Source organism: Stegostoma tigrinum, chromosome 33 (genome assembly GCF_030684315.1).
Source record: "Stegostoma tigrinum isolate sSteTig4 chromosome 33, sSteTig4.hap1, whole genome shotgun sequence".
Lineage (NCBI taxonomy): Eukaryota > Metazoa > Chordata > Chondrichthyes > Orectolobiformes > Stegostomatidae > Stegostoma > Stegostoma tigrinum.
This window is the reverse complement of record NC_081386.1, coordinates 34,621,325-34,633,652: the sequence shown is the minus strand read 5'-3', so window position 1 is coordinate 34,633,652 and position 12,328 is coordinate 34,621,325. Positions and strand designations below refer to the sequence as shown.

The 12,328-nt window shown below is 43.9% G+C and overlaps 1 protein-coding gene across 1 annotated transcript; it reads right to left on the bottom strand.

Moving 5' to 3' along the window:
* Positions 1 to 722: 722 nt before the first annotated feature.
* On the bottom strand, positions 723 to 11,722 carry ankrd34c (ankyrin repeat domain 34C). Its single transcript, XM_048562818.1, has 2 exons — positions 11,411 to 11,722; positions 723 to 2,907 (listed from the first exon to the last, which is right to left on the bottom strand). The coding sequence occupies exon 2, from the start codon at positions 2,852 to 2,854 to the stop codon at positions 1,238 to 1,240; it is 1,617 nt and encodes a 538-aa protein (XP_048418775.1). The 5' UTR covers positions 2,855 to 2,907; positions 11,411 to 11,722; the 3' UTR covers positions 723 to 1,237.
* Positions 11,723 to 12,328: the final 606 nt, after the last annotated feature.

Sequence of the window (12,328 nt, the reverse complement as noted above, 5' to 3'; positions counted from 1 at the left end):
CTAAAACACGTTGCCTGATTATTGCTTTGTGTGGGGGTCTGGTTTTAAGCAAATTGGCTGCATATTTCCTGCAAGGCAGCAGGAATTATACTTCCAAAGTATTTAGCTACCTGTAAAGCGCTTGGCGATGTCCTGAGGTGGTGGAAGGTGCAATATTAATGATCAACCTGACATGAACACTCAGACCACTAACTGCCCAAGTCAAAATAAATGCTAACTGTTCCCAGTAGACGTCTTCAAGTGGTTTCATCTAGCCAGAAGGATTACTGATAATATCCAATACCATCAAGTTGGATCAAGGAACACCGCCTAAGCTGGAGATACAGTTAGAGAGCATACAAAAATGGACAGTAGTAAGTGGTCTTATTGAAATAGTTGGATTCTGCTGCTTAAACAATAATCAAGGTTGCCTTTCTTGCCTTCGGGCAAAATTGGTTTATGTACAAGGGTACACCGTCTGGCTGCGGCTGCTGTATAACCAGTCAATTCGCTGACCATGCATAAGATTTCCAGGTAGAAAACCTGTCTTTTGTCATCTCTATCCTTCTGATTCCATCATAACTCTTGTCAATTGAAGCAGGATCTTACGTTGATCTCTTTAAGAATAATTTAAAAACCGTCCGAGGACTACGCAGGAATATCCGCTAGTTAGTTCCGCAAGTAGGAATTTAGGTAGTTTGAACATGAAATCCATCACAATTAATGAAGTACTTAGGATGATTGAAACTGCTTGCTTAATCCTGTAAGTGTAAAAGCAACAAAATCTAGCATCAGCGTGTCTGTGTGTGGCTTGCGGATTTTGAGACTTCACTGAAACCGAAACAATACCAGCACTTTGGTTATGTCGGGAGTGACCACATATTTTGGCTGTTAGTGGGAGATGGGGTGGTGAGGAAATGCCCTTTGAAGTGGAATTGATAGTTTTCCTGCCATGAAAACCTGGATCTTGGCCATCGCCATTGGAAAGGCTTCATCCATTGCGGCCATTTCGTTGTAACCAGATCAAACACAAACCCGGCCCCAATCTCTTCATCCCAGGCTGACTGAGGAATGTGAGAGAGCAGCATTTCGGTTCAATTGTATCCCAATAAAACGTGGCTCCCTAATGTTGCCAGCGAGATCCCCTGGGCGCTGGAAAGGAAAAGACTAATCTGGTTTATTGGTTTGTTAAACTATAATTGTGAATTAATTTACATTCTCTTGGATATCTGAAGGTAAGATCGTGGTGTCAGATGCACTAAGTGTTCAGCTCCTCAAAATCCGAGAGTTGCTTCATCTGCTCCACCTGCATGGAGTGCCTCCTCACCAGCTTCTTTTTGGTTTTCATCTCGTTCCGTTTTGGTGAAGATGGTGCCACAGGGACCAGAGATTTCAGGCCCATGGTTAGCGGCGATGACGGCTTGCTGTTGCAGCCGATGTCGGGGATGGGCGGGTTGGGGTTGACATTCAGTGGGGGGAGGTGGCCTGGCCTCGTGTGGGAGATGTGATCGAGTAGGAGGGTCCCAGAGCCTCTCCTCTCCAGGAGACCAGGGGGCCTGCGGCGGACTGAACCCGGAGATGTGCTGGCGATACTATCCAGGGACTCCCGGGAGCTGGTCAGCAACGTCAGCGGAGAGGTGTTGTGCTTCTTTCTTTCAAACGTGACTTTGATCGACTCGAATGGGTTGGAGATGGAGTCGGAATAAAGCTGCGAGTCTGAATCATAATGGTCATTGCCCAGCCTCCTGCGGTGGACGGTGTCCCTCAGGCTGACAGGGCCAGTAGCAGCGAAGCTACTAACCGTGTCCTGCTCAGAGGGTAACGTGCTCCTCCGGGCTAGGGGCTGGTGTTGGCACTGGCTTTTCTCATAGGATTGTTTCCGGGAAACTGGAGCGGATGTGGACGGAGTGCGAGAGGTCGGATCTCCCACAAACGGGAAGGTGGACGGGTCTTTACTCTCGATGCTGTCGGTTCTGGACAAAGTGGTGCGTTTGGGTAGCGCCAAGCCATTGATGCCCTGAATGAGCTCCTCTTCAGGACTGGCCCGTTTACACTCCTCCTGGTAGGCGGCGGCAGCAGCCAGGACAGAGGGAGCGATCAGCCCCCAGGGCTCCGACTGCAGCCTCTTCAGCTGAGGCAGGCGGGTCCCCATCCTCTTCGGGTTGACCTTCCTGGTTGGGGAGCTGGGCTCATTGTGGGGTTTGCTAGTGTAACCGCCGCTCTGATGTGACATCACTTGGAAACTAAAGCTGTTCTCACTTTCCTGGTCATCAGTGGGAGCCGGACTCAGCGATGTCTTGAGTTCAATGTCAGACGGAGACATGCAGAGGGCAGGGCTGTGCCTCTCCTCCAGTTCCGGGGAAGGCGGCACATTTAGATACTGCTTCGTTGTCTTGGTCCCGCACGGAGATTTGTCAGTAGTGATGATGATAACCTCCTTACCTTTGGCTTTGCAGGCATTTAGTAAACATTTTAAAACCTCTTTATCATCGGTGTTGATGGCGTAAACCAAGGCAGATGCCCCGGAGTGGTCCTCCAGGCTGGGGTCCGCGCCGTTACTGAGTAGCACGGAGACCGCCTCCTCCCCGGCCCTCTCGATGCAGGCGTGCATTAGTGCCGTTTTACCCGCCTTGTCCTGAATGTTTGGGTCCGCCTGCTTTTCCAGCAGATACTTCACCATCTTGGCTTTGCTCACACTCTGTTGGTCGACGTGCCTGGTCATACACGCTACCATCAGGGGGGTCTCGCCTCTCTCATTGCTCTCATTAATGTACGCCCCACCTTCCAACAACAGCCTGGTCAATCTCAACCTTCCCAACCAAACCGCCTTCAGGAGGGAATTCCCATCAGTCCGCAGCTCGGGAGCATCATCCATCCTCAGTGTGACACCTACTGTAGCCCCTTTAGAAACCGGAAGGATGTGAGAATCTGCGGTAAGAGGGCAACAGAAAGAAAATCATTAACGTTTCTACCGTTGACTTAATGCGCACTAACTGTGTCCTGGTGTTTCTCATCACTTTGGCTGCCCAGAGTTGCACGTTGATAAGTTTATACACTTATTTCTGAGGATACAGTTTAATTGCTGATTGTACACTGTAGGGCCATCACTGAAGGATGGTGCTATCTTTAGAATATATGTTGCAACAATTCCCAATCGGGAAAATGTGAACTTCTTCATTTTGGAAAGGAGAACAAAAGAACAGTATTATTTAAATGGAGCAAATCTGCAGAAAGCTGCAACACAAAGGGATGTAGGAGGACTTGTGCATGAAACACAGAAAGTTAGAATCTGGAGCAACAGGTAATCAGGAAGGCTAATGAAATGTTGGCCCTTATTTCAAAAGGGCTGGAAAATAAGAGTAAGGAATTCTGACTGCAACTGTACATGGTGCCGCGGAGACCACATCTGGAGCACTTTTATTCCCCTTATTTAAGGAAATATATCACTTAGAGGTAGTTCAGAGAAGGTTCATAAGGACAATCGCTTAAGTAGACAGTTTGTCATATAAGCAAAGGTTAAACAGGTTGGGTCTCTACTTACTGGAGTTTTGAAGAATGAGAAGTGATCTCATTGAAATTTATAGGATTCTTAAGGGGCTTGACAGGGTCAATGCTGAGAGGATGTTTTCCCTTTGGGAGAGTTATGTAAATTTTTGTTTATTCATTCATGACACTTGACATTGCCGGCTGGACCAGTATTTATTGCCCATTCCTAATTGCCCAGGGGGCAGTTAAGAGTCAATCACATTGCTGTGGGTCTGGAGTCACATGTAGGCCAGACCAGGTAAGGATGGTAGATCTCCTTCCCTAAAGGGCTTTAGTGAACCAGAGGGGTTTTTCCTGATAATAGTAATGATTTCATGGTCATCATTAGATTCTTACTTCTGGATTATTATTGTAACTCATATTCCATGATCTGCCACAGCAGGATTTGAACCCAGGTCCCTAGAACATTACCTCAGTGTCTGAATTAATAGTCTAGCAATAATACCACTAGGCCATCAACTACCTATTATCTAAGAGCAGGGGGTATCATATCAAAGGGGCACCATTAAGAGTAATCTCTTTTCTGAAGTTTGATAATTTTCAGCATACCATGCCACTGGGAGACATGGGCACAGAGTCCTTGTGTATATTTAACGCTGGTATAATTTTTTGATCAGCCACAGAATCAAGAAATATTGGGAAAGGGTACAAAATTAAACATGAGGAAATTTGGATTATCCATGATACTATTGAATGGTGGAGCAGGCTTGTGGAGTTGAATAGCCTACTCCTGTTCCTATTTCCTATGATCTTATGGTCTTATTCTCCTCTCAAACAGACATTAAACATCACAGGACACTATTTAAAGGCAATTTCTGTTTCCAATGTTTAACCCGCTACCAATATTCAACACAGAATGCTACCTAGCCATTGCTGCACTTGAATTAGTTGCCTGTTTTCCTGCATTATAACTGTAATAACATTTCAAAACAGAAGTACTTAATGTTTTTGGATAGTCTGAAGTTCTGAAAGGTGCTATATAAATACATCTTTCAATGCCTTTAATGACCAATGAACAGTGCTTTGCTTTGGAAGACATGGAATTGAGTTTGCATTGGGTATAACTCCAGTCTAATATAAAATTGTCTTTTAGTAATTAGACTCCTTTGGGAACTGTAGAAATTCATTTTCCATTTTTATCTTTCAAGAAAGATGATTACCCTCTTCTCCCATTCCATCCTAATCTTAGCCAACAACTGAATTCTTTTACATCTGTACAGACAGACATGGAGCTGCTTGCAATTAAATTTTAGCTCAAGGGTGAGCTGGCATCGTCCCAACAATAACAACAGGTTGCCCCTTCAAAATTGGAAAAGAGTCCAAAATATCCAATACAAAGCAATGGTATCTAACCAGAGAATGAGAAGGGATCACAAAAATACTATGTTTTCAGGATGGGATTAACCTTCTTTGCCACACTCTTAGTCATGGTAACTCCAGAATTTGGACCTTTGATGACCAAAGGTACAGCAGCCTGTGGTAGAGGAAGGAATTGGAACATGGACAAGAGCCCAGTGATGCAGGAATCCCAGAGGCTTTTGGGGTTGAGTGAGGTTACAGAGAACAGAATGGGGTAAGGTGGCCATGGAGGGATTTGAACACAAGGATCAGACTTCTACAATTAAAGTATTGCCAGACAGACAGCCAATGTAAGGGGAAGATAGATGGCTTGGACTTGGTGTGAGTTAAGATACAGGCAGCTGAGTTTTGAGTGAACTCAGGTGTGTTAGCTGAATATCTCACTGGGGTTGTTGACATGATCACCCAGCTAGCTTGTTTTTGTTCAGACATTTCGTCACCATACTAGGTGACATCATCAGTGGAGCCTCCGATGAAGCAATGTTATTCTACTCCCCTTGCAATTTATACTGTCTGGTCCATTATGCTGAGTACTGTCATTTCTGTTTTTGATCTGTATAGGTTTGTATATGGGGTCCAATTTGAAATGTTTGTTAACTGAAGTATGGGTGGAGAGCCATGCCTCTAGGAATTCCCATGTGTGTCTATGTTTGCCTTGGGCCACTGTGGCTACTTTGTCCCAGTTAAATTGATGGCCTTCATTGTCGTACCAGTACATAGACAACACATTTGTCATTTTTAAAAGCAACAAATTAAAAGAGAAACCACCACCTCATCAACAGTGTATTCACAGGGATTAAATTTACAAGGGAAGAAGAAAACAACAATTAACTTCCATTTCTGGATGTTAAAGCAGAACGATTGACAAACAGGGAGTTCCAAACCTTAGTATACAGAAAAGCAACTCAGACAGATCAAATCCTTGATTTCCATGGCAACAACCCTGACGTCCACAAACAAACAAAGCTGCATTAGGACACCCTTTTAGAGGGCCAGGACACACTGCAACACTCCAGAACTACACCAGGAAGAGGAAGAACATTTGTACAAGACTCTCACTTTAAACTGATATCCCTGCAACTTCATCCACAGATATCTACAAAACGGACAACAAGAGGACACAGTACAACATTAACACACTGACCATACTGCCTTATATCAAGAACATATTGGAACTGACAACAAGGCTCCTAACATCACTAGGAATCATGGTGGCCCATAAGCGCGCAGCCACTTTACGACACACTTACAAGGATTAAAGATCCCATTCCCACAGCATGCAGAACCCACACGGTTTACAAAATACCATGCAATGACTGCCACAAACATTACATCAGACTGACAAGAAGGAAACTAGCCATCCGAATACATGAACATCAGCTAGCAGCAAAACGGCACGATGAACTCTCCTTAATATCTGTACATTCAGACAATGAAGGCCATCAATTTAACTGGGACAAAGTAACTATAGTAGTCCAAGGCAAACATAGACACACACAGGAATTCCTAGAGGCATGGCTCTCCACCCATACTTCAATAAACAAACATATGGAATTGGACTCCATGTACAAACCCATACAGATCAAAACCAGAAATGACAGTACTCACGATAATGGACTGAGCAGAATAAGTTGCAAGCAGAGTAGAATAACATCGCTTCATTGGAGGCTCCACTGATGCTGTCACCCAGCATGGTGATGAAACGTCTGAATGAGAACAAGCCAGCTTGGCGAGCAAACCAACAACCTCACCCACAGCCTAAGCTACAGGTCTTTGCCAAAACTTTGAATATCTCACTACGCATGCACTCGTCAGAAATCGCTGGTAGTTTATGACTCTGGGTTAACTGGCATACTTAGGATCTTTATAAAAACTGAAACAAAAATTGCCACTAAATAATTTAGCACTAAATTATTAGTTTCACTTACAACAAGAATGTAAACAGGATTCTGTCAAATTGTTCAACCTGTGCAATTATATGAAGTCCACACACGATAAATACTGCCCTGAAAGTTGAGCTTTCATCGCTTATTACCGTTCAACTGCAAATTCCCTCATAACTGCTGTAGGCTCCTTCCGCATCCTTTTCTATTCCTACAGCTGCCCTGCTCTCAATTGGGCTCCAGTCTCCTGGTCCCCATCATTAGTGTTTGTGTTGTATGTAGTTCCTTCATTAAACTCCTTTTCTTGTTTTTTTTTCTGTCCTATTTCCAAACGTATAACCCCATAAAATCCATCAATTTAACATCACCTTTGCTTGCCTTCTGTAATTGTTCTCCTAGTTCCTGCTTTATGTCTTTTTCCATCCCCCAATCCATCCTTGTAAAGAACACTGGGACTTTTTTTTAGGATGATACAGCACAGAAGGAGGCCATTCAGCCCACTGTGTCTGTGTCAGCTTCAAAACAGCAATCCAATGAAACCTCCCTCTGTTAAAAGTTCTGTCAATAATTCGCTGATGCAACACATAGGGAGATGGTGGGGCTGTTATGATGCAGTGGCAGGTGTCCTTGCCTTGAAGCCAGGAGGCCCAGGCTTAAGTCCCACCTACTCTAGAGGTGTGTAAGAACATTTCTGAATAGGTTGATTACAAATTATCTACAGAGAGGTGATTCCACTAAGGATGGGACTGAGAACTCTTGGGATGAAAAGAAATCTTGTCAAAGGAGCTAAATTCATCCAGATACTCAAGGAATTATCTGAACTCACTGTGAACATTGGCAGTCACCATAAGGTTGATAAACATATGCTGGATTTTTCAGGCACACATTGAGCAGCATTTTAAATATTTGGGAAGGCTCTGGTGAAGCTGGTCACAGACCTGAAATAAATTCAGAGCTACAGTTCATGTCCCTACTTTAGAGTAAAGATTTCATTGAGGTTTGATACACAGTACATGATAATGAGCTTAATTTTCCATTTATTTGTGGTGCTGCTAAGTTTCTTCTACAATAGGCAGCTTGATGAGTGTTCCCAAAATGATAATTACTTTGGTTGTTAAAGCCACAATGGGTGTGGCTTTAACAACCAAAGTTTAAAAATAAGTCATTATTTACAGAAATAAAAGGAAATTAATTGAGATAACACAGTGTGAAGCTGGATGAACACAGCAGGCGAAGCAGCATTGGCAGTTCCTACTATCTCAGGAAATTAATTGACTTTTCCAGCCATTTATTGACAATGAACACTGTTTTATAGAATGGCAGAAATTGACAGCTGAATGATCCGGACAGAATGCTTCCTTATCCCTGGGCAGATGAGAGCATGGTGATGATAAGATTAATCAGAAAATGTGTTCGCACAATTTTGCTAGAAAGTTGTGTGATGCCATCTTGTCTCTTTATTGATACAATCTGGTAAGGATAGACTGGGGAGTTTGACCCAGAATTTGGTTTGTGCTTTGTTCATTAAGAACAAGCTGCATACAAGAATGCTGAAGGTGGAAGCATATTTCCTTCACAAGAAGTTGCTTCTTGTCACGTTACCAAATCATGATTATTTTCAAAACATAATCACACTCATGATATTCCAGTGCAGTTCTGAGGGACTGGTGTGGAGGAGTCATCTTTCAGATAAGACACTAAACCAAGGCCCCTCTGCTTCCTTGGGTGCATGTAAAACATTCCATGGCACTATCCTGAAGAACAGAGGAGTTACCTCCAATGCCCTTGTCAATATTTAGGTCTCAGTCAACATCACTACAAATCAAGTTATCCGATAATTACGAAAATGTTATTTTCAAAATTGTGCGGTGCACAAATTAATTGCTGTGATTTCTACGTCGTAATAGTAACTATACTTCAAAAGCACATAATCAAAAATAAAGTGCTTTGAGATATCTGGTGGTTTTGTAAAACACCATTTAAATTCAAGTTTTCACTTTTTATATGTAATGTCCTAAATCTTCAAAGAGTTGTAGTCAAAATTCAGTGGCAATTTAAGATTGAGGTGCTTACTGATTGTGGGCAGTAGATGGCACAATAGTGTATGTGACCTAAACATATTCCTCCAAAATCTAAACTCAGAATAAACAAGTGGTTGCAGGTTAGCTGCCAGATGCTCTTAAAGAAGATAATGAAGATTTTATTTGACAATATGTTGTGTGAGACACTTCTGTACATCACACTCTAAATATATTTGGAAGTGATTTGGCAGTTGACACATTGCTATATCTGTAATATGAGTGCATCAACTTATAACACTTCGTTAGTCGGATACTAATGATTGATAACTTGAATTAAGTTGAAGAGGTTCATTACTATAACCAGGAGTGGATTATACTGTTATGGGGCAAATGTCAGTAACTCACATTACACTGTTTTCCAACACGTTATCTTCATTTACAACACGCTCCCTGGCCTCCCTCCCCAGTACTTCTATAACTTGCTCCAGAATTTCCTGGCCACTCTGTCACCAGTGACACAGATTTCAGAGATCTCTGTGTCTCATTGCTTAAATTTCTTTCTAAACCCTCCACATTGCTACTTCACTTTGCACCATTTCTTCCCGTTCTTCACCGTTTCTTCACCTGGGTCCTGTTTTGCTCTATTGTCACCCCTCCATTCTTTGTGGAACACTTTGGGGTGTAGTTATATATGTGCACAGATTGCTTTTGTAACAAAAATGCTCACGTAAAGAACAAAATCATCTTTGATATCCATTATTTACTGTATGTGTTTAATATTTTGTACGTTTAAATATTTAGTTTTAGAGGAATTAAATAATTTTAACTTTAATAACAAAATTTTACAACATTCCCACGAAGGAGAAAGCAGGATTTAATTCTGAGAGGAAAAACTCTGCCATTGTATTTTTGTCCTATAGTACATTGAATAAATCTACAACACTGGGCTACAGCTTTAATATTACGAAAACTGCTCTGTTATCGATTATGTAAATGCAAATAAAGAAGAAATGAAAGCGCTATATTCGATCCAATGTGGCAAAAAAAATGTTGAGAGGATGAAGTGGTCAGTCAGCCCCTCGGTGCGAATACAGGAAGAGCTGTATTGGCTTAAGGGACATAGCAACACAGACAGATAAACATACTGCCTGACAGACAGTCCCAGAAATGCACAACAGCGGAGACAGTGTGAAGCCGAGAGACCGCATGAGAATTGTAGCGCTGTCCATGGTGCTGATTCGACCTCCGCTTTAACGCTGTGGGACTCTGGTATAATCATGTTGACATTTTCATGAAAAGTCGTCGACCTGAAACATTAACCCTGTTTCTCTCCATACAGATACTGCCTGGCAAGCCGAATATTTCCAGCATATTCTGTTTTTATGTCAGTTTTCCAGCATCCGCAGTTTTATGATTTTCGCTATCGCTTTCCTTCCCCTGTTCCCCACTCGCTGTTCCACGTTCTCACAATCTCGCTCATGCCTCATCCCTCACATTCTCTCCTCGCTTTGCGTTTGCTCCTCTGTCTGGCCTCTAAATGCCTTATAAACTCCTGTCTCTCAGATACAGCATATTATGGTCGGATCAGTCTCTCTCGCAGAGCGGTTTCAGTACTTTTGTGTAATGCCCTGTCTCTCCAATCACTGTGTTGTCTCTCTCTCTCTCTCTCTCTCTCTCTCTCTCTGTCCCTCTCTCCTCCATGGATACTGTCAGGAATCTCTGAGTGAATTGCACTGAGCGGTGCCACGATGTTCTATGTGGACTTCACTCACCGGTTCCTGCGTGATGAACAAACCAGTATTTCCTCTACAAACGGGACACGCAACAAGTCCGGTAGAGCCCTGAGTCGGGCTCCGGGCACCCCAGGCCGGGGTTCAAGCGCTTGGGGCTTGATGCCTTGGGGTGGCAGGAGAGAGGGGTCTCGGTGTATTTATTTCTTTTTACAGAGAGGGCAGCTGCCTGCGGAGCCGGGGGTGAGGGGTGGGGTGTGGGTAGGGCTGTCTGAGATCCTTAAATGGAGGGGAAGCGAAAGAGAAATGATCCCCGGGGAAGAGGGAGGCGCGGAATTCCAAAACACCCTCCTTCCACACCTTTACGCTTCAGAGTCCCTGGCTGGAAATGCTCCATTCCGACAGGCACCCGGGGAAGTTCAGGGTTGAAATGTTTCTGCGGGACTCCAAATCTGGGGGCTTTCAGTTGGTGAACGTGAGGCTGCCCATGGCCGAATATCCAGTTCAAGTGAAGATATTTGAAGCAAGTGCAACATTTCAACCGTGAAGAATCCTCTCGAATTCAACAAAATAAAAAAAGAGTTAATAAAACCCCGCGTGGATCAAAATGCAGCGATTTCCCGAACTCAGTAAATGAACGCCCCCATTGGAGTGTGTTGCTGGTGGGGGGAGGGGGGGGGGAGGGGAGGAATTCCAGTCTCTCTACATCCAGCCAAAAACAGCCCACCACAGCGGGTTCGTGCATCGTTTAAGAAACCGGAATGCAGCATTTAGACAGTGTAACAGATGAATGTATTTTAAAATCTTCATTGGCAGAGCGATGTGTACATTTTAACCTGTTTCCGAGTTGTAATCAGATGCCAATGTAGAAGGAAAAAGCAGGAAACCTTACCGATTCCGAAGCAGCCGGAGCCGGGTGCGGGCTCTGACAGCAGGACATCGTGCAGCCGCTTCGAATCCCTTCATCTCCATCCAACCTGCTCCCTGTCTCAATCCGAAACTAAAGCAACATTGGAGAGGGTTTATTTCCCAACCGCGGGGCACAGCAAAGCTTCTGCAGATTCACAATTCTAACTCTAACTCAGATGTCATTCTATTTTGCAAAAACAGATTTGAATAAAGCCAGGAGGGTTTGTGTGGAGTTTAGCCGAGGGGACTGTGAATGCCGGCGCCCTGCAGTACTCAACTCGGTCTCACTGTCTTTTTTTTGTGGTGTGGGGGTTTGGGGGGGGCGGGGTTCGGCTCAGATGGAGAGATGGAGTTTATAAATAACCTTTTTTTTTCATTTGTCAGAAAGCAATACGATTGCGTGCACGTCACTAGCGTCATCCCCAAAATAACCACGTAACCATAATGGTGAGAATTTCACCCCCCCTCAGCATTTCCTGCACTCACTCCCCAGCACTCGTGCCTTCCTTCCTGCTACATTGTGTAAGCGGCTCTGGTCTGCTGGTGTTGAGGAGGGAGTGACTTCTGGTCAACATCTGAGAGCTCTAGTTAAACGAAAGACATCAATTAAAGTTTGGGAAATTAAGGAAGTCTGACTGGAAACCATCCATTTCCAAAATCAGAGATAGCAAGAACTGTAGATGCTGGAGAATCTGAGATAACAAGGTGTAGAGCTGGATGAATACAGCAGGCCAAGGAGCATCACAGGAGCAAGAAGGCTGACGTTTCGGGCTTAGACCCTTCTTCAGAAATGGGGGATGAGAAGGGAGAAATGGGGGATGGGAATGGAGAAGGGGAAAAGGATTCTGAAATAAGTAGGGTCTAGGCCCGAAACGTCAGCCTTCCTGCTCCTCTGATGCTG